The 23,720-nt window shown below is 40.5% G+C and overlaps 1 protein-coding gene across 4 annotated transcripts in view; it reads left to right on the top strand.

Moving 5' to 3' along the window:
• Positions 1–22,907, top strand: part of LOC124283873 (probable nuclear hormone receptor HR3) — a 66,940-nt gene extending 44,033 nt beyond the window's left edge. For 3 of the 4 annotated variants that reach the window (XM_046719897.1, XM_046719895.1, XM_046719894.1), the window contains 6 exons: positions 4,486–4,685; positions 6,527–6,648; positions 7,759–7,891; positions 8,905–9,012; positions 9,763–9,879; positions 13,121–20,238. In XM_046719897.1, coding sequence (XP_046575853.1) covers positions 4,486–4,685; positions 6,527–6,648; positions 7,759–7,891; positions 8,905–9,012; positions 9,763–9,879; positions 13,121–13,380 — 940 coding nt within the window. In that variant the 3' untranslated portion in view covers positions 13,381–20,238. Of the gene's footprint in view, positions 1–4,485; positions 4,686–6,526; positions 6,649–7,758; positions 7,892–8,904; positions 9,013–9,762; positions 9,880–13,120; positions 20,239–22,896 lie in introns of those variants that run through there. The other variant, XR_006900424.1, reaches the window with a different exon arrangement.
• The last annotated feature ends 813 nt before the right edge of the window (positions 22,908–23,720 follow it).

The raw sequence follows: 23,720 nt of genomic DNA, 5'->3' as shown, positions 1-23,720 counted from the left end.
AAACCTGACCGCCTCAGTGGTGTAGTGGTTAGAGTGTCCGCTGGGAGAGCGGAAGGTCGCTGGTTCAATCCCCCGCCGCGCCATACCAAAAGACGTTAAAATATGGTACTTATTGGTCTCTGCCTGGCCCTCGGCATTAATGGGTAGAACAAGGACTGATGGGCTCGGCGTCAGTATAATGTGTCTTAGTGGGATATTCATGCTTCACTGTGGCATGGTATCTCAGTGGGCTAGCACTATAAAACCAGCTTAAGTCTGGGCTAGTACAAGCAGCCACACATACACACGCATGCACGTCGTCATATGAGTGAAATATTCTTAAGTGCGACGTTAAACCCCATTTCACCTAACCTCTGACAAACGTACTGAAGTGAGGAGAATGTGTCACAACACAGGTCCTGTGTCTTAAACTGAATTATGAAATGCTGAGGGTGAATCTGAGTCAGTATCAGTCCTTCGTACAACATGATTGTCATACGACGGGACTAAAATGAGGATCGGGTGTCACAGTATAGATACTGGTCCTGTCCCAAACTGAATGTATAAATTCCCTGGGTGAATTGAGATCAGTATCTGTCCATAGTATGCCTTGACGGCCAGACCAAATTACGGATCAGGGTGCCGTTGTACAAAGCCATCTTAAGGCCAAGGTGATCGTAACTCCCATACCGTAAGATAGACTTACGACTGTTGTAGCACTAAGGTTGTTTTGTACAATGGCATCCAGGGCCCCGTTTCACAAAGCTCTCGTAACTTTCCTCGTAGCATTCGAAGTTCCTGTGTTATAGTATGGGAAGTACGAATGCTACGAGAAAAGTTATGAGATCTTAGGCTTACGAGAGGTTTGTGAAACGGGGCCCTGGACCACATGACCAACTATTGCCCACGCCCACTTGCTCAAAGTGATCTTAGTGCTACGACCATCTTAAGAGTATGGTACTTACGATCATTGTAGCGCTAAGAATGTTTCGTACAAGTGGGCCCAGGCGAGACAGTACAGGGGACATGACGTACAGGGGCTGTTGCTGTGTCCGCAATTGAGTTCACATCAGTTTCATAGCCAGACTTTTTTTAGTGAAAAAGAAATATCATCATAATAATAGTAATAAATTCATGTATTTTGCATAGAATTCAATTCTCCAAATGAATGTTTAAGGCGGTCCCTCTATTATTTCCTTGGTCAATATATCAGTTTGTACTCTATTTTCATTCTCAACTCCCTGTGAGGCGTTAGGTAAACTGTAACATCCCATCCTACCGGGTACCCACTTACTGCTTGGTGAACAGTTATAGTTGTAACAAATTGTGTAAATGTAGTGTAGTGTATTAAAGGCACAGTAAAATAGCAATGGCTTGAGAAGACATCTAATAGGGGTAACGTCAAGTAGATGGACCCATGAAATCAAACACACGGACCCGTGAAATCAAACACATGGACCCAGTGAAATCAAACACATGGACCCATGAAATCCGACACATGGACCCATGAAATCCGACACATGGACCCATTAAGTCCGACATATGGACCCATGGAGTCCCATGGACACACATGGACCCGACAGATGGACCCATGGAGTCTGACACATGGACCCATGAAATCAAACACATGGACCCATTAAGTCCGACATATGGACCCATGGAGTCCGACACATGGACCCCAGATGGACATGGAGTCCGACACATGGAGTCTGACACATGGACCCATGACGTCTGACATACTGACCCATGAAATCAAACACATGGACCCATGACGTCCGACACATGTACCCATGGAGTCTGACAAATGGACCCATGAAGTCCAACACATGGACCCATGAAATCAAACACATGGACCCAATAAGTCTGACATATGGACCCACATGACCCATCAAACACATGGACCCATGAAGTTCGACACATGGACCCATGAAATCAAACACATGGACCCCTAAGTGTACATAACATGGAAATAACTAACCCATTGTCCCGGCGTCTGAGTCCAGTGGTCGGGCAAGCAAATTCTGACACATGGACATTCCAATGAATGTTGTTTATTTCAAAACACCAGTGGATTGGCTGGTAAGTCCGAAACATTATGGACTTTTTTACATGTGCCCTGTACGAATTACACTCTAGCAATTGTACTTAAAAGTTAAACACATGAATGGACCCATGAAGTCATGAGGTAAACACAGACCCATCAATTAAGTAAGACAAGTACATGGACGCCATTACAATACCAAAATAGTTTGTATGGCGTCTAACATTTATTTCCGCCATGCGTCCCATCATGCACGAATCAAAACATATGGACCAAGATTTGACTTGGCGCCTTTGAAGTCGACAGTAGGAATCACATGCAGTACACGATAGCAATTGTTCGATTGGCTAAAAACTACACTTCCTATTTATATCCAACCATCACACGGTCGCCAGTTATCTGTCTTCAAATACAAATACATGGTTGGAAAAGTGATCGATGAATCGTCTCCAGACAAACCACATACCAATAACTTCACACAAAAACATGTCATATTCAAAATTCTCAGGCAATATGATGTGTAGTTGCACTCAAGAAGTCAAAGCCAACTCTGGAAAAAGTATATCATGCTTTAATGTGATCAGATAATGAAACACTGTATGGCACTGACATGAATATAATACAAATTGGAGTGATTGTGTTTATTGTGCATTTGTAGTAGTCATGTGCAAATTTGGTAAAAATGAAGCAGGTGAGCTTCAGAGGTACAATGACAGGTAAGGATGTAATATTATAGGTTCTTGTTTCATGAATCTACGGTGAAGTTTCAGTAGCCTGAGTTTGCGTGCAAGACCCAATGAAGCCCATTTCTGGTGTTCCCCCACTGTGATGTTGATGGAGTATTGCAAAAACATATCACTTTTGTCACAAAAGATTAGGAAAATTACCTGATTTCACATGGGACTAGAGATCAATTCATGATATTGCTGGCGTGCAAGTGCGGGCCCTGAGCCAACTCTGGAAAAAGTATATCACCAGTTTGGAAATCCTGTATTACAGACATGTATGACCAGGAATTACATGTGCCATAAAAATGTGAGCTTCACAGCAATGTAAGGATGTACATATTATTTCCAGGTGAAGTTTACAGTTTTGCAGCAATCACCTGGCTGCAAAGCCATATTTTTGAAAGATTAGGTTGCAGCCATATCGCCTGGTGTTACAGCCATATCACCAGGTGTTACAGCCATATCACCTGGCATTACAGCCATATCTCCTGTGTTACAGCCATATCACCTGGTGTTACAGCCATATCACCTGGTGTTACAGCCATATCTCCTGGTGTTACAGCCATATCACCTGGTGTTACAGCCATATCACCTGGTGTTACAGCCATATCTCCTGGTGTTACAGCCATATCTCCAGGTGTTACAGCCATATCACCTGGTGTTACAGCCATATCACCTGGTGTTACAGCCATATCTCCAGGTGTTACAGCCATATCACCTGGTGTTACAGCCATATCACCTGGTGTTACAGCATATCACCTACAGCCATATGTGTTACAGCCATATCACCTGTTACAGCCATATCTCCTGGTGTTACAGCCATATCACCTGGTGTTACAGCCATATCACCTGGCATTACAGCCATATCTCCAGGTGTTACAGCCATATCACCTGGGGTTACAGCCATATCTACCTATCTGTATACAGCCATATCTCCTGGTGTTACCTGGTGTTACAGCCATATATCACCTGGTGTTACAGCCATATCACCTGGGGTTACAGCCATATCTCCTGGTGTTACAGCCATATCTCCAGGTGTTACAGCCATATCTCCTGGTGTTACAGCCATATCTCCTGGTGTTACAGCCATATCACCTGGTGTTACAGCCATATCTCCTGGTGTTACAGCCATATCACCTGGTGTTACAGCCATATCACCTGGGTTACAGCCATATCTCCAGGTGTTACAGCCATATCACCTGGGGTTACAGCCATATCTCCTGGTGTTACAGCCATATCTCCTGGTGTTACAGCCATATCACCTGGCATTACAGCCATATCTCCAGGTGTTACAGCCATATCTCCAGGTGTTACAGCCATATCACCTGGTGTTACAGCCATATCTCCTGGTGTTACAGCCATATCAGCCATATCTCCTGGTGTTACAGCCATATCACCTGGGTACAGCCATATCACCAGGCATTACAGCCATATCTCCTGGGGTTACAGCCATATCACCTGGGGTTACAGCCATATCTCCTGGTGTTACAGCCATATCACCTGGGGTCACAGCCATATCACCTGGTGTTACAGCCATATCTCCTGGTGTTACAGCCATATCACCTGGGCCATATCACCTGGGGTTACAGCCATATCTCCTGGTGTTACAGCCATATCACCTGGGGTTACAGCCATATCTCCAGGTGTTACAGCCATATCACCTGGCGTTATAACAGCCATATCACCAGGCGTTACAGCGTTATTAGTGGTTAGTATGACATGTTGATTGTGTTACAGGTTATCGAGTCCCCAGTACGGGTATCAGAGCAACGGCTACACCTACGCAACAATATCCGACCCACAGCCCGCACAGCAGGAGTTCCCAACATGTACAAACAACGGCAGCTTTACTTCCACTACCACCACCACCACCACCACTACCACCACGCCACCACATCCAGTCGCTCTGCTCCGAGCCATAGACCTCATGGACCCCGGTAAGTACCTGGCACTGTTTGTTTTATGTTGCATAGTTTAGGAAGTACCTTGTCATCATGGACCGGACAAGTACCCAGTCGGGTCATGGACCCAGTCGGGCCAGGACCCAGGCAGTACCTGTCTAGTCATGGACCTGGAAGGTACCTGTCTAATTATGGATCACTGTAAGTACCTGTCTAGTCATGGACACTGGCAAGTACCTGTCTAGTCCTGGGTCACGGCAAGTACCTGTCTAGTCATGGACCCAGGCAAGTACCTGTCTAATTCCTGGGTCACGCAAGTACCTGTCTAGTCATGGACACCAGGAAGGCACCTGTCTAGTTATGGATCACGGTAAGTACCTGTCTAGTCATGGACACAGGCAAGCCATACCTGTCTAGTCCTGGGGACACTGGCATACCTGTCTACAGTCCTGGGTCAGCCATAATTTCCTGTGCGGCAATCTTGTCATGGACCCAGGCAGAGGCCACTAACTGGGATCACGGTGGTACCTGTTTAGGTGTTACAGCTGACTTGGCTGGCCACTGTCTGTCATCGGTTCCTGGCAAGTGCCTGATCGATGCTCCATGCTGTTGAGTCACCTGGATTGTCTGGGACCCAGACTCGACCCCTGTCTAGTCAGCCATACAGCTGGAGTACCTGCTGAGTCCTGGTAAGTTCCCAACGGCAAGTACCTGTCACTAGTCACTGGGTCACGGCAAGTACCTGTCTAGTTCTGGACCCCTGGCAAGCCCCTGTCCTAGTCATGGACCCTGGCAAGTACCTGTCTAGTCATGGACCCAGGCAAGTACCTGTCTAGTCATGGACCCTGGAAAGTACCTGTCTAGTTATGGATCACTGTAAGTACCTGTCTAGTCATGGACCCAGGCAAGCCCCTGTCTAGTCATGGACACTGGCAAGTACCTGTCTAGTCATGGACCCAGTGAAGCTCATGGTGAGGTTTTGGTCATGATGGACCAAGGTGAGTTCGTTATCTTGTCATGTGCTCTGGTGAATTATTGGCTTTGTCATGGACTCTGGAGAGCTCCTGGTCTAGTCATGGACTCTGGAGAGCTCCTGGTCTAGTCATGGACTCTGGAGAGCTCCTGGTCTAGTCATGGACTCTGGAGAGCTCCTGGTCTAGTCATGGACTTTGGAGAGCTCCTGGTCTAGTCATGGACTCTGGAGAGCTCCTGGTCTAGTCATGGACTCCTGGAGAGCTCCTGGTCTAGTCATGGACTCTGGAGAGCTCCTGGTCTAGTCATGGCTCCTGGAGAGCTCCTGGTCTAGTCATGGACTCTGGAGAGCTCCTGGTCTAGTCATGGACTCTGGAGCTCCTCATGGGACTCTGGAGAGCTCCTGGTCTAGTCATGGCTCCTGGAGAGCTCCTGGTCTAGTCATGGACTCTGGAGAGCTCCTGGTCTAGTCATGGACTCTGGAGAGCTCCTGGTCTAGTCATGGACTCCTGGAGAGCTCCTGGTCTAGTCATGGACTCCTGGAAGAGCTCCTGGTCAAGTCATGGACTCCTGGAGAGCTCCTGGTCTAGTCATGGACTCTGGAGAGCTCCTGGTCTAGTCATGCCCGCAAATAATTTAGGTTTGACAAATGACGTAGTTTATCATCAAATTGGAATTCATCGTTTATTTTTACGAGTCAATTAATAATGGTTTATTATCCTGAAATATGACGAATATCTTCATATACATGTCTACATTTCAACCCGACTGTCGGGCATGTGAATTTGAGAATCTGGCAGTCCGTGTTAAAAATAACCTGTCCCGGCAATCGGGCAGGCAGGTATTTCAAACACTGGTACCATACCCTCGCCACTTTCATTAATCTGTGTATGTATGTGTCGCAGTATCATTTGGCAAGGCGGTGATGGAGGCCCACATGAGGACATGTTTATACAACAATGACCAAATAGAGACCCTGAAACAGAGACCAGCAACAGCAGAACAGGTGGTCGCCTACAAGAGTATGGTGAGTAGACGAGACCCTGCCTTGAGTAGACGAGACCCTGCCTTGAGTAGATGAGACCCTGCCCTGAGTAGACACGACCCTGCTCTGAGTATATGAGACCCTACTTTGAGTAGACGAGAACCCTGTCTTGAGTAGATGAGACCCTTCCCTTAGTATTTGAGACCCTGCCTTGAGTAGATGCCTTGAGACAGAATGCCTTGAGGGTAGATGAGACCCTGCTCTAGCAACAGAATGTTCAGTAACTATTCAGGGTAGATGAGACCCTGCTCTGTAGCAACAGAACGTTCTGTAACTATTCAGGGTAGATGAGACCCTGCTCTGTAGCAACAGAACGTTCAGTAACTATTCAGGGTAGATGAGACCCTGTCCTGTAGCAACAGAATGTTCAGTAACTATTCAGGGTAGATGAGACCCTGCTCTGTAGCAACAGAATGTTCAGTAACTGTTAAGGGGAGATGAGGCTCTGCCCTGGAAGTTCCTTTTGCATGAGGGAGCAAAGAATTTAATGAACCAAACCTAAGTATTGAGAAGCCAACTTTTCCTTCCCCACAAACAATATGCTTTGCCCTGTCCCTACATGACAGTTATCCCATGAAATCTTGGTTAGAACCGGTATCCAGCAACCCAGTCTTGTCTAAACAGGTGACTTGGTTGACACATGTCATCGTATCCCAATTGCATAGATCAATGCTCATGCTGTCGATCATTGGATTGCGTGGCCCAGACTCGATTATGTACAGACCGCCGCCATATAGCTGGAATATTGCTGAGTGTGGCGTTAAACAAGACTAGTCGGGTTAAATGAGTCCCTGCCCAGAAAAGAAGGACCAGTGAATGTTTCCCAGACAATCATGTTTGACAACCCACAATTTTATCCAGGCAGACGCATCTCTTAGTGTATGTCACACAAGGGTTTTTAATTGTAACCTAATTGCAATGGGGTAGCCTATTGGTTAAAGTGTTTGCCCATCATGCCAAAGATCCAGGTTCGATTTCCCACATTGGTACAATGCATGAAGCCCATTTCTGGTGTCCCCTGCCGTGATATTGCTGGAATATTGCTAAAAGCGGCATAAAACTCTACTCACTCACTAACTATAACTGCTTCAGACTCATCGCCAGCTGTGGATCGAGATGGCCGAGAAGATCACGCTTGCGGTACAACAGATAATTGAGTTTGCCAAGATGGTCCCTGGTTTCATGGATCTGTCCCAGGACGACCAGATCATGCTGTTGAAAGCAGGTAAGAATTCTGTGACTTCCAGACAGATTGTCCGCAGCTGGAGTCTACTAAAATTCTATTTGGACAAGTAAACTCAGCTTGTCCATATGCTGGATCCGTGAAGATCCGTGTTAGAACTGATCTTCAGTAACCCATGCTTGTCATAAGAAGCAACAAACGGTATTGGATGGTCAGGCTCTTACGACAAGCATAGTCGCCTTTATGGCAAGCATGGTTTGCTGAAGACCTATTCTACCTCGGATCTTCACGGGTCCAGAAATGATAAAGATCCGAGAAGTTTTCACTTGGATGAAACCCACCGGTACAGGACTGACAATCAGTCCTAATCTGGATGTATCAGGGATCACAAGCTTCTGGCCGTTGGGGCGGTGGGGTAGCCCAGTGGTTAAAGCGTTTGCTTGTCACGCCAAAGACCCGGGTTCGATTCCCCACATGGGTACAATGTGTGAAACCCATTTCTGGTGTCCCCCGACGTGATATTGCTGGAATATTGTTAAAAGTTGCGTAAAACCCAATCCACTTCTGGTAGCTAAAGGGACATAACTCTGTTGTATGACTGGTCCACCCATGCTCTAATTAACCCGTCCAAACATGGCATAGCGGGATGGTAGTCACCATTATGTGACAAGACAGATTGTGGGTCATTGACTACATCAATGTGAGTTTAGTTTTATGCCGCACTCAGCAATATTCCAGCTATATGGCGGCGGTCTGTAAATAATCGAGTCTGGACCAGACAATCCAGTGATCAACATCATGAACATTGATCTGTGCAATTGGGAACCGATGACATGTGTCAACCAAGTCAGCGATCTTGACCACCCGATCGTTAGTCGCCTCTTATGACAAGCATAGTCGCCTTTTGTGACAAGCATGGGTTGCTGAAGACCTATTCTACCCCGGATCTTCATGGGGAGTTTTGGAAAGAAATATGGATGTTTTAAGGGGGAACCAAATTTCCATCGTAACTTAACTGTTTCAGGATATTGGAGACATTTTCTGTTTGATTTCAGGGAGTTTTGAGCTGGCTCTGATGCAGGTGTGTCGTGTGTACGATAGTGCATCCGATAGCGTTATATTCGGCAATAACTTCGTACCTTTAGATGCCTTTTCAGTTCTCAGTAAGTATACATTCATAGGCCTTTGAAAAGCCTGAAATTCATTTTGTCTTGAAAGTTCTGTATATAGTTTTTGCTTTAAAAATAGTCTTTGAAAATCACAGAATTTAGGAACATGCATTAAAAACGCCTAATGCAACACACATACATTTTTTATCCCTCTTTTTTTTTGTATAATTTCCCATGAATATCAAGTATAATAGAATGGCCAGGTGTTTTATGAAAGAGGAGGTGGGGTAGTCCAGCGGTTAAAGTGTTTGCTTGTCACACCGAAGACCCAGGTTCGATTCCCACATGGGTACAATATATGAAGCCCATTTCTGGTGTCCCCCTGTCGTGCTATTGCTGGACTATCGTTAACAGTTGCATAAATTCCACTCACTCAGTCACTATAAAAGTATATTTAATCCACTTTCTGGTGTATTCGCCTCATAGTGTTTTCATTGCAGCCCTTATACACGGGTTTTTAAATTACTCCGCTTGTCTGGGAATAACGATTGTTGCTGTGATGTTGCTGTAATATTGCTAAAAGCGGCGTAAAAGTACAGTCTCTCACTGTTTTATAGACAAGGTGGGGTAGCCTAGTGGTTAAAGCATTCACTTGTCACACTGAAGTCCCGGGTTCGATTCCCCACATGGGTACAATGTGTGAAACCCCGTCTGGTGTCCCCCGTCGTGATGTTGCTGGAATATTGCTAAAAGCGGCGGCGTAAAACTAAAGTCACTCACTGTTTTGTAATTTGTTTGTTGCAGGTGCAGAAGAGTCAATACTGATGAGGAGCATCTTTGAATTTGTAAAGATTATTCAAGACCTGAAAATAACAGACAGCGAGCTGGCTCTCCTCAGTGCTCTGATTTTAATAAGTTCAGGTGAGTTAGAACACACTGAGTTCTGTTTGGGGAAACAGGCTGCCTCAGAGACAGCCCTTAATCTTAAACACCCAGAGGGATTTCTTGTTAGAATTGGCAGGTTATTCTTGTCCTGGGTGACTTCATGGAATTGTTGTCTAGTAGTGATGTTCCGCTGATCAAAAATAATCGAATCGATCGAAAGAAGGATTAAAAATTATTATCGATTGTAAAAAACATATTTTCGATTAATCGGAATTTGTTGTTATTGTATAACACCCTTGAATGAAGTAAACTAACCATCAAATTTGACGAATATTCACAAACAAACATGCATAAAGCTATGCACGTTGTAAAATTTTAATCACTTTTATTGTTTAATTACAATTCCAGTGTCTTTCTTGCATGCGTGCCTTTCATTGCAGGACAGCATTAGTTATAAAAAAAACATTAATTAGAAAAAAACTACGGAAAAACCCTTAAAATTGGTGATTACGTTAAAAATGTATATATTTCAATTATAATCGATAATCGGTCACCACAATCCCCCGATAATCGATAGTGGATTTGTTTTCCGATTCCCAACACTAGTTGTCTGACTTTGCGCAAACCATTTGGTTACTTGGCACAAAGCGTTTGATTACTTGGTGCAAAGCATTTCAGGGTGCGATTTCGCTATTTACAGCATGCACTGGTGCGTGTTCAAAATGGCTGGTGCAGGTTGCCGTTAGTAACAGGTTGCACCTGGTGCAGCTAACAATAAATCCTCCAACATCTTTCCAGATAGTATTCCCAACGCTGGTTGGCAGTGGTTTTGCAACATTGCCAACAGCGTTGAGCCAACGTCCGAATGCTATCTGGGTTATAGCTGATGTGTGTTTTAATTGGGAAGTAAGTGACTGGAAGTAATACATTTCTCTACACGTGACTTGTTACTAGTGTTGGGAATTGGTTGCAGTATCACAATTGATAATGGGTTCATTACCAACGAGCAATCATTGAATAAAATTGTTTAGCGTCATTTTTCAGATTTTCAGACATTACTCAGGTTGTTAATGCAGATAAGTACAACATGGTCATCTGTTTTGTTTTTCTTTATTTAGAAACTGTGCATATTGTATTTGCATATTTCACATCCAATTTAAAATGTTGCAAATTGCTACTTTAAGTGATGACTAATATATCATGAACATAAACTTCCTGGAGTCTTCAAGAAATATTCAGTCATGACCTTTCAGTAAGTGAAGTGAAGTTTCTAAGAATTTAACACGTTTTCAGACCCTGACAACTTCTAAGATATGTTCCATCGTCAAGTGTTGCTTACACTTAAACAGTAGTTCAAAAATCGTTTGTGTTCGCTTATTAGAAGATGTGATTGATTGCTTGGTCATTTGGTCACTGCGACCACTCTTCGATTATTTCAATTAATCGGACCACCACTACTTGTTACAAGCAGAAACATTTGTGTACTCATAAATCAGTTATGTAGAAGTAATCATATAAATGAGATTTATAAATAAAGGAAATGCAAAACTGAAACAGAATCATTCATCATTTATCATGATGGGGTCAGGTTCTGTTGAATGTATCTGATACTGAGTACTTGTTATTAAAATTGCTAAACAAGAATTTGTGTTATTTTAAGAACCAGGGACATTATTTAATAATGCAATCAAAATTTTGATGGTGCAGCCAAGCCTATAAGCCAGTTTGCACTTGAAGTAGGTATTGAAAAAAAAAGAAAATTCACACCCTGCATTTGGTTCCTTGGTTCTGTATGTATTCCTGCTTATATTTTGAATCACAGGTTTGTCTGGTCCAGACTCAATGTTTTACAGGCTGCTGGCTGCTGTCATTTTGCTGGAATATTGCGGAGTGCAACGCTCGTCAAAAAATTGCTGGAATATTGCGGAGTGCAACACTCGTCAAAAATTGCAAGACTGCTGTTGTATAACATGAATATTTTATTTATATACAAAACGTGGAAACCTGATGAGTAAGATTTGAAGCTACTCGCCAAAATTGTTTACTTATCAGGTATTTTACTTATCAAAACTTATCAAAACCTGCAAATGACAACCATATGTATGTATATGTATACAGCAGAATAACAGACAACATTTGTAAGTAATTACAAACTTATCAGGGCTGGCCTCCAGTTGTCAGTGTATTGTCAACTGCATGACGCCAGCGAGCTGTAAGTAGGATGTTTGTTTAACTGGAGACTGACATGTGCCCCTCATGTCGGATTATGCGGTAATCACAAATTTAGTTATTGATCTCTTTAGTGAAGTAATTTACTTCCTGGGACCGTGAGAAGACGTTTAGTTAAGCGGTATTGTTTACTTATCCGAGTTTAGTTAACCGGACTCTAATAGTGATAATTAATGAAGAAATTTACCGGGACCAAAGAATAGTGTTTACTTATCAGGTCTGTTTAGTTAAGCAGTCTTTACTTAGGTGGTTTCCACTGTACATCTCTGGCTTCCTGTAAATCTAGTATATATAATGTTTTTACATCTGTCTTTAATAACCTTAAGAAGGGGCAAGAAGTAGCCCAGAAATGTTGTGTTATACAATAAAGAAGAAGTTGCCATCCATATATTTGTCTTATATATTCACCAACTTCTAAATGCCTCTCAAGAAACTTCCATGAATATTGATGAGTTTGGCATCACGCAACATACTCTTATCGCCTTTATGTAGCTGGAATGTTTTTCATAAGGAATATATCTATAATGTATTAGGAATGCGTCTTTACGTCTTGTTTTGTTTCAAGCTTATTGATTTTGTGGAAATGATTGGATTATCCTCAGTGTTCACGAATGGTGTTTCAAAGTAACAGGACATTGGGTCCTGTAAGTTTCAGATGTCTGTCTGACCCATTGAAAATGCACAGGACCCATGGAATAAAATTATACACACATTTCAGATTTAATATTTCTTATAATTGACATTGAAATTATTAACAAACATAAGATTTATAAACAGCAAACAAGTGTCTCATGTCACATAAAACAACTTCGGTCAAAGTCATTGTGAAATATACAGTCAGACACTGGGGCCGGCAGGTTGTAGACTTCTGTCTGACCGTTGGCGAATCTGCCGGATTTGTCAGAGGGTCAGACGCTATTCGTGAACACTGTATCCTGATTGCTTTTTGTCCATTTGGACTGATTTGTTGTCAGTCTGCTGTTTTCACTTTCTGTGGAATTGTTTCTTTTTGGAGGAACAGTTTAATATTTATCGTTTCTATTTTCAGATCGACCAGGTTTGAAAGACACAACTGATATCCAAAAACTACATGAAAAAATTTTGACAGCTCTGAAATTAGAAATTGGCGCCAACCACCACGATGATCATGAATTGCTTTCGAAGTTGTTGACACAAACCCCCATTTTGCGGACATTTTCTCTACACCATATTCGTGCTCTCAATAGGTTTCGAGAGACTGCTGCTGATGTAGAGTTCCCTGCCCTTCACAAAGAACTCTTCTCTGTGGAGACCATAGAATCATCATGAGAGAACTTCAGATTCTAGGGATGTGTTAATTTTTCAAAGATTCTGGTTGGATGATTTGTGTGACCTGACACTCCCTCTTCCATAAATGGAATCTGCCAAAGCTGAGGCTGGAAGAGTTCATCCATGATTTCAAGGGGTGTTGGATAGAACATAATGAAATACATTTGATTGTTCCAGAATTCTGGGAATGGAAGAGAATTTTCCGCATGTGCTTTGACAGAGGTCAGAGGTTGTTGCAATGTGATTATTCAAAGTTGTTTTTCTTCCTTTTTTTTTTTTTCAAAATGAATAGCGTTTTACCACCATCATAGTGTATATTACATAATTCCTCCATGCATGTTGTGTGCTGTACCTATCACACGTTTCACATATATCGCCACCGTATCACACGTGTGAGTGGACAATACGAGCAGCACGGAGTCCTATAGATCTAGATCTTGTATAATCGGGTTATATATACTGTATAGTTCTATATTCATCCATTATCATCCTACGAGAGTTACCATTATGTAGGTTAGTGTCTAATTCTGAAAATTTGAATATCGGTCAAATTCCAGAATCGCTCCTTATGATTGAAACATTTCAGAAATCACCAGCGATTCCTCACATGTGTTACGTCTAATTATCCCTTACCTCAATCTTGAATGGATCCGTTACCAAATCTGTTCTTTTCATTGTAAACTTTATTCACTCCTCATTGTAATATCTTATTTTCCCGCGCTGTTAAAAGACAGTTTCAGTGAGTTGTAGAGTGGTTGGAATGCAACCATTGCAGATTTTTGTAAAAATCAAGTTTCTGTTGAATATGTGCTTCAGAAATAGTAAAAATTCTTCAGCTGAAGGTTTGTGTGGGTCTGTATTTTTTTATAATTTACAACGTTCGACATATTAAGAGCCTAAGCCAGGAGAAAATGAGTGTCTTATTTCAGCTGATCCTGGTATGTTGGTTCGGGTTGTTCTTTCAATTTTTAAAATAATTGTTTTGTCAAAATGGTAATTTGCAGTATTTGGGGTATAAGCGTTTTTAGAATGACATTGTTGAAGATTAAAAGTGATGACTTTCTATCTATAGTGAACTGTAATTAAATTAAAATATTGAAATATTATGGTGAAACTTGAAAAACACCCGAAATTTAATGATGATTATTCAGATAAAGGTCAAACAGGAAATTTGAAATATATATTCTTTTTTGCACCTAAAGCCATAATGAACATTTAAAAACTCGGATTTCTCTGATCTCTCTCTGTTTTGAAGACTTATAAGAAGACAGGTTCAAGGTTGAGTATCCATAAAGTGGAAAGGGCAGTTAGGGTGTTTGATCGTCACGCTGGTTACCCAGGTTTGATTCCCTATATGGGTATCATGGAAAACCTGTCTATGGGTCATCCACCATGATATTGCTGAAATATTTTGAAGGTCATCCACCATGATATTGCTGAAATATTTTGAAGGTCATCCACCATGATATTGCTGAAATATTTTGGAAATGGTAACAAAACCCAAATTAACTGAAATCATATGATTATTGGCAAAGGGCATTTAATGTGTCGAAAACGGTAGTGCATTTACAACATATACGTTTTTAAGTATGCAATTAGAGTATCTGTTTGGAACCTGATTGAAAATTTGCCTAGCTTTGTGCTGAGAAAAGTACAACAGGCCTTTTATTTTTTATTAGTTGGATTTTAAAAATTACCTAAATTTAATAATAGTAATAATAGATTTATATAGCGCCTAGTATCCCTCAAAAGGTCCTCACTGGCACCTCACTACTTTCAATGTAAATAGTTGTGAAAAAGAAGTAAATAATTACATAACTTACACATTAGGTCTGACAGTACTAGCGTCCAAACGATAAACGATTATTTGGGGATTTTTTGGCCTGAAGACTGAAGAATATTATAATACTATTCACCAATTTTTGTGACCAGTGGTAATAACATCTCATTTTTATTAATAATTTTTTTTTAATTTCAACTGATCTTAACATTTAATTGTAGAAATATTTTGGGTCAATAGTAATTATATTTTTGTCGAATTTCAGTTGTAATTCTTTTGTCACAAGATCTTGTAAACCAGCTAAAGGAGCATATGAGGCCTGATGTACCAGAGTTCATTAGATGAGACCATTCTTGTCAAGTTTGTAGCATGTTTAAGCTTTGTCCTTAATGCAATGTTGATGCAGAGTACAAAATCTTGATGGCAGGCATTTCGAAGGCAGCACCACCCTAAGCGTACAAGATTGGGGCAGTCAGGAACGAGCACTAAAACCTTTTATGCCTTACAGTCGAAAAACGTACATTGCTGTGTTTTGTTGTGTGTGTTTTTCCAGAAAATACATGACCAATTTTTCGGGGAGTGAAATTTATATATATATATATCGGTTTTAATGATTATTTTGTTAAAACTATTTCTGAAAATGTCTGTGCTTTATTTCAGTACAGAAGAGGATATTTCAGATGATTTGATTGGTTGATTTGATTGGTTGATATCCCACAATGCAGTGCATATTTACGTAAGGGGAATAATAATCCAAATCTTACTGAGAGAATAATGATTTCGTGATTTGACCTTGACACATTTACGTTTGTAATTTCCAACAATTATGATAATCTTAACAAGCCCATGATCTCAAATAGCGTTGATTAATGACACAATTTGAGATTGGATTTTGAATTTATGACATGAAATATGAAGACTTTACGGTTGAAGTTGTTGTGTTGATGTAAAATAGCAGGAACTGACTGTTCACCTGTCCGTGCCATTTTATTATCGTGTATGATATGTTCATATTTCACACCCGATTTCATAGGCATTTACATTTTCTTTGACCTACGAAGTTGATCTTCACAAAAAGAGTATTTTATGATCAGTTTTAATATGTACAGTGTCCTGTAAAATGTCAAGGCTTTTGACTTCCTTGTTTCATACAAGTTATATGAAGTGTCTCAGACAGTTACCTCCCTTTGTTTATTGATTTTCACATTTTGTGACTTTTTTCCAGTATATTTACCTCACTCATATTTACTAGTTTTGTGTGAAATTTTATGGAAATGAGCTAAAACATGAAATGAAACAGATCAGGCTGTTAGTTTATTTATGAACAAGGGGAGGTAACTCTTATAAGGTAATCAATCTCAATGTGTTTTAATAGGATGGAAATCCATCCAGCCATGCATTTGTTAAATATGGTAATTACCCAAGATTGATTATCTTATAAGACACTTTTATTGTTTATAATTATGACAGTTAAACAGATATATTGAAGTTTGTATTGTACATGGTACTCGTCTATACAAGAGCTCTTCAACTTGCTGTACATAGCTCACTTTGTACAAACAGTCTACCTTAAATCTGTTATTCAAAGTTTTGCCAAGTGGTTGGAATAAGCATCACTGTTGTCTCCATGGAGACGTCTCGATGGTGGTTAACATGTTATGAATTTGTGAAGTCATGGAATCATATTTATGGCAGCATGAAACACTGACTTGTCTGGAGACTCCGCGAACTTGTTGGTTTGAAAATTTCCCAGTTTTTATTAAATGACAATGTGGATTAAGGCCAGATCAATTTTGATTTTGGATGTTCATGTAAGTGACACTATTTTGCATTTAACTGTGCTTCTAATTATGGTGACAATATTAAGATTCCGATAAAAATTATTTTTGAAACTATCATTTGGTCTTTTGGTTATCATAAAGCCTCACATTTCTGATGTCCCCACAGTGATATTTTTTTGAAAATGCAAAAAGTAAGTTAAAACTATCCTTTAAAAAAAATATTGAATGAAATTAGTTTTGAACACAGTAACATCTTTCAAACAAATGAAATGTTTCAAACAAATTATGAATTGATATACATTTTTATAACTTTTTAATATATTTCAAATTGTTTGGTAAGCTCACTTTTAGAAACAAATAAATTGTTCTGGCCTTATGAGCACTTTTCAAGCCATAACAAAGTGTTTAGAATCGTTTTCACAATGTGTCAATCATAAGAAATGTTAAAGCAGGTTCTTCATTTCTATGCCCTGGCAAGAATGAAACGGTCATGTTTGAGATGATCTGATTGGCTGGCAGCTAGCTTGGGAGAGTCCATCCTGAACTATACGTGGTGGCACCACCTTATCCAATTTGTATATAATCACTTGAATAAGCAGTTATATCAGGGAATACAGAGTAGACCTCAGGGCGGCTACATCGTCTTTAGCTGGAGAGACAAACTAGCTTTCCCCACATCAACAGACTGGTGGGTTACTCTCAGAGGCGAGGGGTGCATTTTAGTCAAAAAATACATCTACAGATTTATCTTTAGCTCTGATCCGATACATCCCTGCATGAAGATCTGGTCGGTTACTATCAGAGGGGGTGGGGTGGGGTGCGTTTTAATCTTTAAAAAATGGACATCTACAATACACTTATCTTTTGCTCTGATCCGATACCTCCCTGTCTGAAGATCTGATGACTTCTGGGCACATGTGCCCAGAAACATAAGGTGCCACAATTTGCTGTGCAGAGTTGTGTCCCTTGGGCACACCAGGAAACTTGGTTGATTTTGAATCCTGGTTACCACCCATCGTGTGTTTCTAGGTTTTGCCGGCCATACCTGTACTTGTGGTCTTCCAGAGATGCCAACCTCTACGATTTTATCGTAGTCGCTATGAATTTTAGCCGCAAACTATGCCAATACGATTGCACTAGAAATTCTACTATATTTGAAGAAAATTGATTAATATTCAGATATATAGACAAAAACGTATATTATCGTTGATTAAATACATTTCGCCAAACAGAGATGACAAGAAGAAATGTAATGCTGATAATTTGGAAATCTGCTGTTGGAGGTATGTGAAATTAAAGCTATACTCAGCCTGTTTCTGGTGTCCTCCGCCATAATATTACTGGAATATTGCCAAAAGCGGAGTAAAACTGAACTCACTCACTCACCCTGAGTGAAGGTTTGGTTCTTTGGCCAATCAGATGTCTGCTTTCTGAAGCAGTTACCATTTCTTTGCCATTAGAATCCGTAAATTCAGTTTACGAAAACGACATCACATTCGACACCGAAGGGGTGCTTCTCCCATTAGGGTTTAAGTCTATGCTTTCAGCAACAGAGTGTATAAAGGATCCACGAAAAGATAATAGCATGGGCTTTGTTATTTACATTTGGAACCGGTCAGTCAAGTCCGTCTTTTTATGTAGATCTTCAAGAGGAGAGGTATCAGATCAGAGTGAAAGATGTAAATGAGATTGAATCAATCCTTGTTATATTTTCAGTAACCTTGTCAGTTTTTTCTACTTACATGATGCCCCTTGCATATGTTTGAGTAACAGGCCAATCTGGAAGGGGCTCTTTCAGCCAGTTCATGGTAGGAGATATAGCCAGAGGTAGCTGCAAATGTATTTGATAGAAAACTGTTGCAGACTGGAGCAGGTGCTTGTGACTCCATCTTTGACAGCCTGTTTAAGTGGTAGAGTACATGGCTATGGCATTAAATCAGGCGAAAGAGCCCCTTTAAATTTGCCATGGCAACAGATGTTAAATTTAGCATGGTGCAGACTTGATGGAGACGGGTTGTCATGGTTACCTTTAATAAAAAAAATTAAACTTTGATTGTAGTTAGTTGTTGGGAATATTTTGACAGTGTTTTAACCAAACTTCATCAGTCTGAACCTGTTCTTTATATAGGATAGACATTTGTTACCATGGCAACGATCCTTGCACTCTCAAGAACCAGATTTAAGGCTTTAATTTAAGGCTCTGTAGATTACATGAACTTGGGTATCCAGCACATCAACCGTATTTTGTTTTGGGAAAATTAAGCGTGATTGTCCTGGATATTGTAAACAGTACTTGGATACAATCCATCTGACGAATTCCTCAGATTTTTATGTTTTACTGTTTATCTATAGATGAAAGATACTATGTAAATTCATTTTAAAATCATGGCTTTGATGATAATTATTTTATTTCAAGAACTTCTTGTCAGTGCAAGGGTCAAAGTTCATCAACTATTGCAGACTTTTATAAGAGTGTTCTGGTGTAGCTGACAATTTTTCGTCCTCCATTACAACACTGTTGCTTGGCTGTCTAATTTTTGTTTTATAATGGTAGTACAGGAATCCTTGATCTTGAAGGATCATTTTTGAAATATCCACCCACTGCACTCATTAATCGCTTGTCTTTCATACACCCAAAACAGTGGTGAAGTTGCTTTTTCATTATTTGATAGGCGGTTATGATGGGAGTTACCTGCCCTTGCCTTTATTTTTAATTTGGTTTTAGTGGGATTTAGAGTTACCTAGCCTTGCTTATGTGTGAAAATTGGGTTTGGTGGGATTTAGAGTTACCTGCCCTTGCCTGTATTTTTAACTTGGTTTGGATGGGATTTAGAGTTACCTGCTCTTGCCTTATTGGAAAATTGGTTGATGTGGGGTTTTGAGTTACCTGTTCTTGCTTTATTTGATAGTTGGTTTACCTGCCCTTGCCTTTGTTTGAATTTTGGGATTTCTGTTGGAGCCGACTGCCTTCAGACAAAAGCCATTCAGAATATACAGTAATACTAGTTTATTCTTGCTCGCCCAACTGCTGTAATCTTTATTGATTTGAAAAAGGAAAATCAATGGCCACAAAACATCTGTTACACATAAGCAGAAATACTGCTCACTGTGCGGAGTTGCCTCCCTTTGGTTCACTAGAAACAAGTTGGCTCGAGGGTTTGTCATCACCATCACAGGTTCCAAGGGTTTCACCATGGGGCTAATTGCCCAACACCTGCATCTCTTTGGATTTCCTCCTCAAAGCTGGTGTACCATGATATAACTAGAATATTATTCAAGACTGCATTAAGCCCAAAACATTCACGACTGCTGACATAGAGCTGGAGGTGAGGTGAAATTGGGTTTAACGTCGTGCTTGAGAATATTTCGCTCATATGACGACGTGCATGTGTGTGTATGTGTATGTGCGGCTGCTTGTACTAGCCCAGACTGAAGCTGGTTTTATATTGCTAGCCCACTGAGATACCATGCCGCAGTGAAGCATGAATACTCCACTCAGACACATTATACTGACTCCGAGCCGATCAGTCCTTCTTGTACCCGTTGATGCCGAGAGCCAGGCAGGGACCAACAAGTACCATATTTTAACGTCTTTTTGGTATGACGCGGTCGGGGATCGAACCCGCGACCTTCCGCTCTCCGGGCTGCTCCACCACGGAGGCGGTCCATAGAGCTGGAATATTGCTGAGGCAGCGTTAATCACCAATCCAAACATTCACTTTCCCCAGCTGAACAAACATCTTAAGATAAGGTATTGAGCTCTAGAAACTAAGTTTTTCATTAAAGTTTCGGCTTCCTGAATAACTGGTCAGCAATAACTCCACAACAAATGTATTTATGTCTCAATTTTGAATGACCCAGTGATAACAGATTTTCATTATCATTATTATGCTCATAGAAATGAATAAGGGAACACATGAAAGTACAAGTGTTGCTTTATTCTTTTCCAGGTTTGTTCACAAGGTGTGTATTGCACTGTGAGTGAAATTAAATAAATAAATAAAGAAGCACTTGTACTTTCATGTGTTCCATTTTTCATTTCTATGAGTATATTATTGCTGAACCAAGCCTATTGATTATAAAAATTATTGTTGTCAATCACTGAATATGGGAAATATGTGGCATCAGTTCCGGTAGACTTTTAGGACTTGGGGTTAGCCTTGTGGTAAAAGCATTCGCCCAGCCTGTGAAAGACCCTTGTTCAATCCCCCATGTGGGTGTGTGAAGCCCATTTCTGGTGTCCCCTACCGCGATCTTGCTAGAATATTGCTGAAAGTCATCCTCTCTATCACTAGACTTTTAAGTCTGTTCTTAAATGTCTGATTCTGGTGTTCACCATCATGATATTGCTGGTATATTGCTAAAAGCGGCGTAAAACTAACTCTCACTCACTTAATTATCTGACAGTTTCTCTCCCCTCCCTTAATTGTAGTGCAGCAGTGTTTTGCATGGAGGACGATCATCATCATCATCATCATCATCATCATCATCATAGCTGCCTATCTCATTGTTGTCATGTGACTAGTGTTCAGAAACTCACTTCCGCCTAGCGAGAAATATGTTCAACTTCAAGTGCTCAAAAAGACAAATTATGATTATATTTAGAGAAAGCTTCTTACAAATTTGTTCGAAATTGATTTTAGTTCTCAAACAGCACTGATTCACAAGAGATATTTGTTTTGTCAGATTCGTTCTACTGTGCATTTCCAACAGGGAGTATATACCTTGCACCCCTATTGTTGTAATGGCACGGTCCGTTATTAGTTGGTCCGTTTACAGTATGGTGCAACATTCATGTACACTTAGACTCCATAACCAGAGTTAGCATTGTACATACCGGAGCTTATTATTGTACAAAATTAGCCTTACTTAATCACCAGTGTAATTCTGTCATCATAGCCCATAACCTGTAAACTGGCCAGTTCACAGCATCCAGTATCCTGTGCCCAGTGACCGCTGGGAAAGAAATATTACCAGGATCCAATTATGTTACAGTTTGTTTGATTTGTTGGATAGAAAACTGTAAAACTTGATCTCAAATTTCATGTGTGTAACCCCTACCCAGATCATCCTCGATAGTCAAGGGAATATTCCTTTGCAGTAAGCTTACAACCCTGGATGCACAATAGTCTCATAGTGACTCTATAATAATACATTTGTAAAGCGCCTACAATCCACCTTACAGATGCTCAGTGGCGCTAATTTTAAGATTAAATTTTAATTTAATAAATTTTAAGGTTTTTTTTAAATTTAAAATTCATTTTGACAAAGTATAAAGTATGTAGTGAATTTGTCTTTCATAGAAATGTTTGGAAACAATCACAATATTTGTTGATTAGTAAAAATTTTCATTTAAAGTTTATGACTTGTTTTTATCTCCTGAACCGGGGGATTTTCTTTTAAAATATTAAATTTTGTTTAATTCAATGTTAAATTCAAATTCTATTAAATTTGAAGGCATTTTAAATGCTTTTTCATGTAATTATATTTGTGTTAATTTCTCTTTGTGTTTTTCATCAAGACAGTACGTTCCCACACAAATCACTTGTATCTGTTGTATCCAGGGTTGTGGTTGCCATGGAAATGGTTCCTGGATTTTGAGGGCATTACACAGATGGCCATTCTGTTTCCGAATTCTTTTACTGCCATAAATGTTGTTTTGGTTATTTTAGCGGATTTCTGTGACGGTGGTTCCGTATCATTACAAAGAGCAAGGCCTCATCCATTGTGATTGTCTTATCACATAAATATATATATAGATATACAATATATATATATACGTACAGTGTACAGTGGTTGATATATACCTGTATATCTTGTTGTGTACAGATGCGATCAGACGAAACGGACACAGCACTTGTCCGTTGCTGTCGCTCCACTTTCATGTTTTAGGAGTCAATAAATTTTGTCTATGCAGATTTCAGCTTTGTTGTTCCTAGAAATCCAAAGGGGCAGTGGGGTAGCCTAGGGGTTAAAGCGTTGGCCGCGTTGTCGTAAGAGGCAACTAACAGGATCGAGTGGTCAGGCTCGCTGACTTGGTTGATATGTCATCGTATCCCAATTGCGTAGATAGATGCTCATGCTGTTGATCACTGGATTGTCTGGTCCAGACTTGATTATTTACAGACTGCCACCATATATCTGGTACGTTTTTGAGTGCGGTATTAAACAAACAAATAAACCAGTCACCTTACAAAATGTGGGTTTGCAGGTTATGTTTGAAAGTCTCAAAGTTTAGTGTACTCTTAAATCATGAAAGTTACGACTGATCAGGGGTGACTCAATATCACGTGCTGGAAGAAGCTCTAGAAGAAAACACACAAGAAATCATACACAAGTATTTATTGTGGAAGAATGGAAGCAAATATTTGGAGACAAAAGCCTGAAAATCTCAGGTGAAATGACAAGGCACTCTCTTACTTCAATGACTTCTAAGTGTACGAACAGTGGAGCAGAAGTCAGCATGTCTGCTTTAAAAAATTATTCTTTCATAGTACTGTAGTTAATTCGAAGGGAATGAGTTAGAGAATATGGTTTTACGCCACTTTTAGCAATATTCCAGCAATATGGCGGGGGACACCAGCAATGGGCTTCACACACTGTGCCCATGTGGGGAATCGAACCCGGGTTTCGCCGTGATGGGCGAACGCTTTAACCACTAGGCTACCCCACCCCCCAATCGGAGGGTGTATTGCTGGTATCTTGCATCACAATACATATCATGATACAGACTGACAACAGCCACAGTTATTACTAAGAAATATTAGGAATTGATGAAA

The sequence above is a fragment of the Haliotis rubra genome, unplaced genomic scaffold (genome assembly GCF_003918875.1).
Source record: "Haliotis rubra isolate DU_JTF1 unplaced genomic scaffold, ASM391887v1 Scf324, whole genome shotgun sequence".
Lineage (NCBI taxonomy): Eukaryota > Metazoa > Mollusca > Gastropoda > Lepetellida > Haliotidae > Haliotis > Haliotis rubra.
Note: the sequence above shows the minus strand (reverse complement) of the source record. Positions and strands in the feature narration are given on the sequence as shown.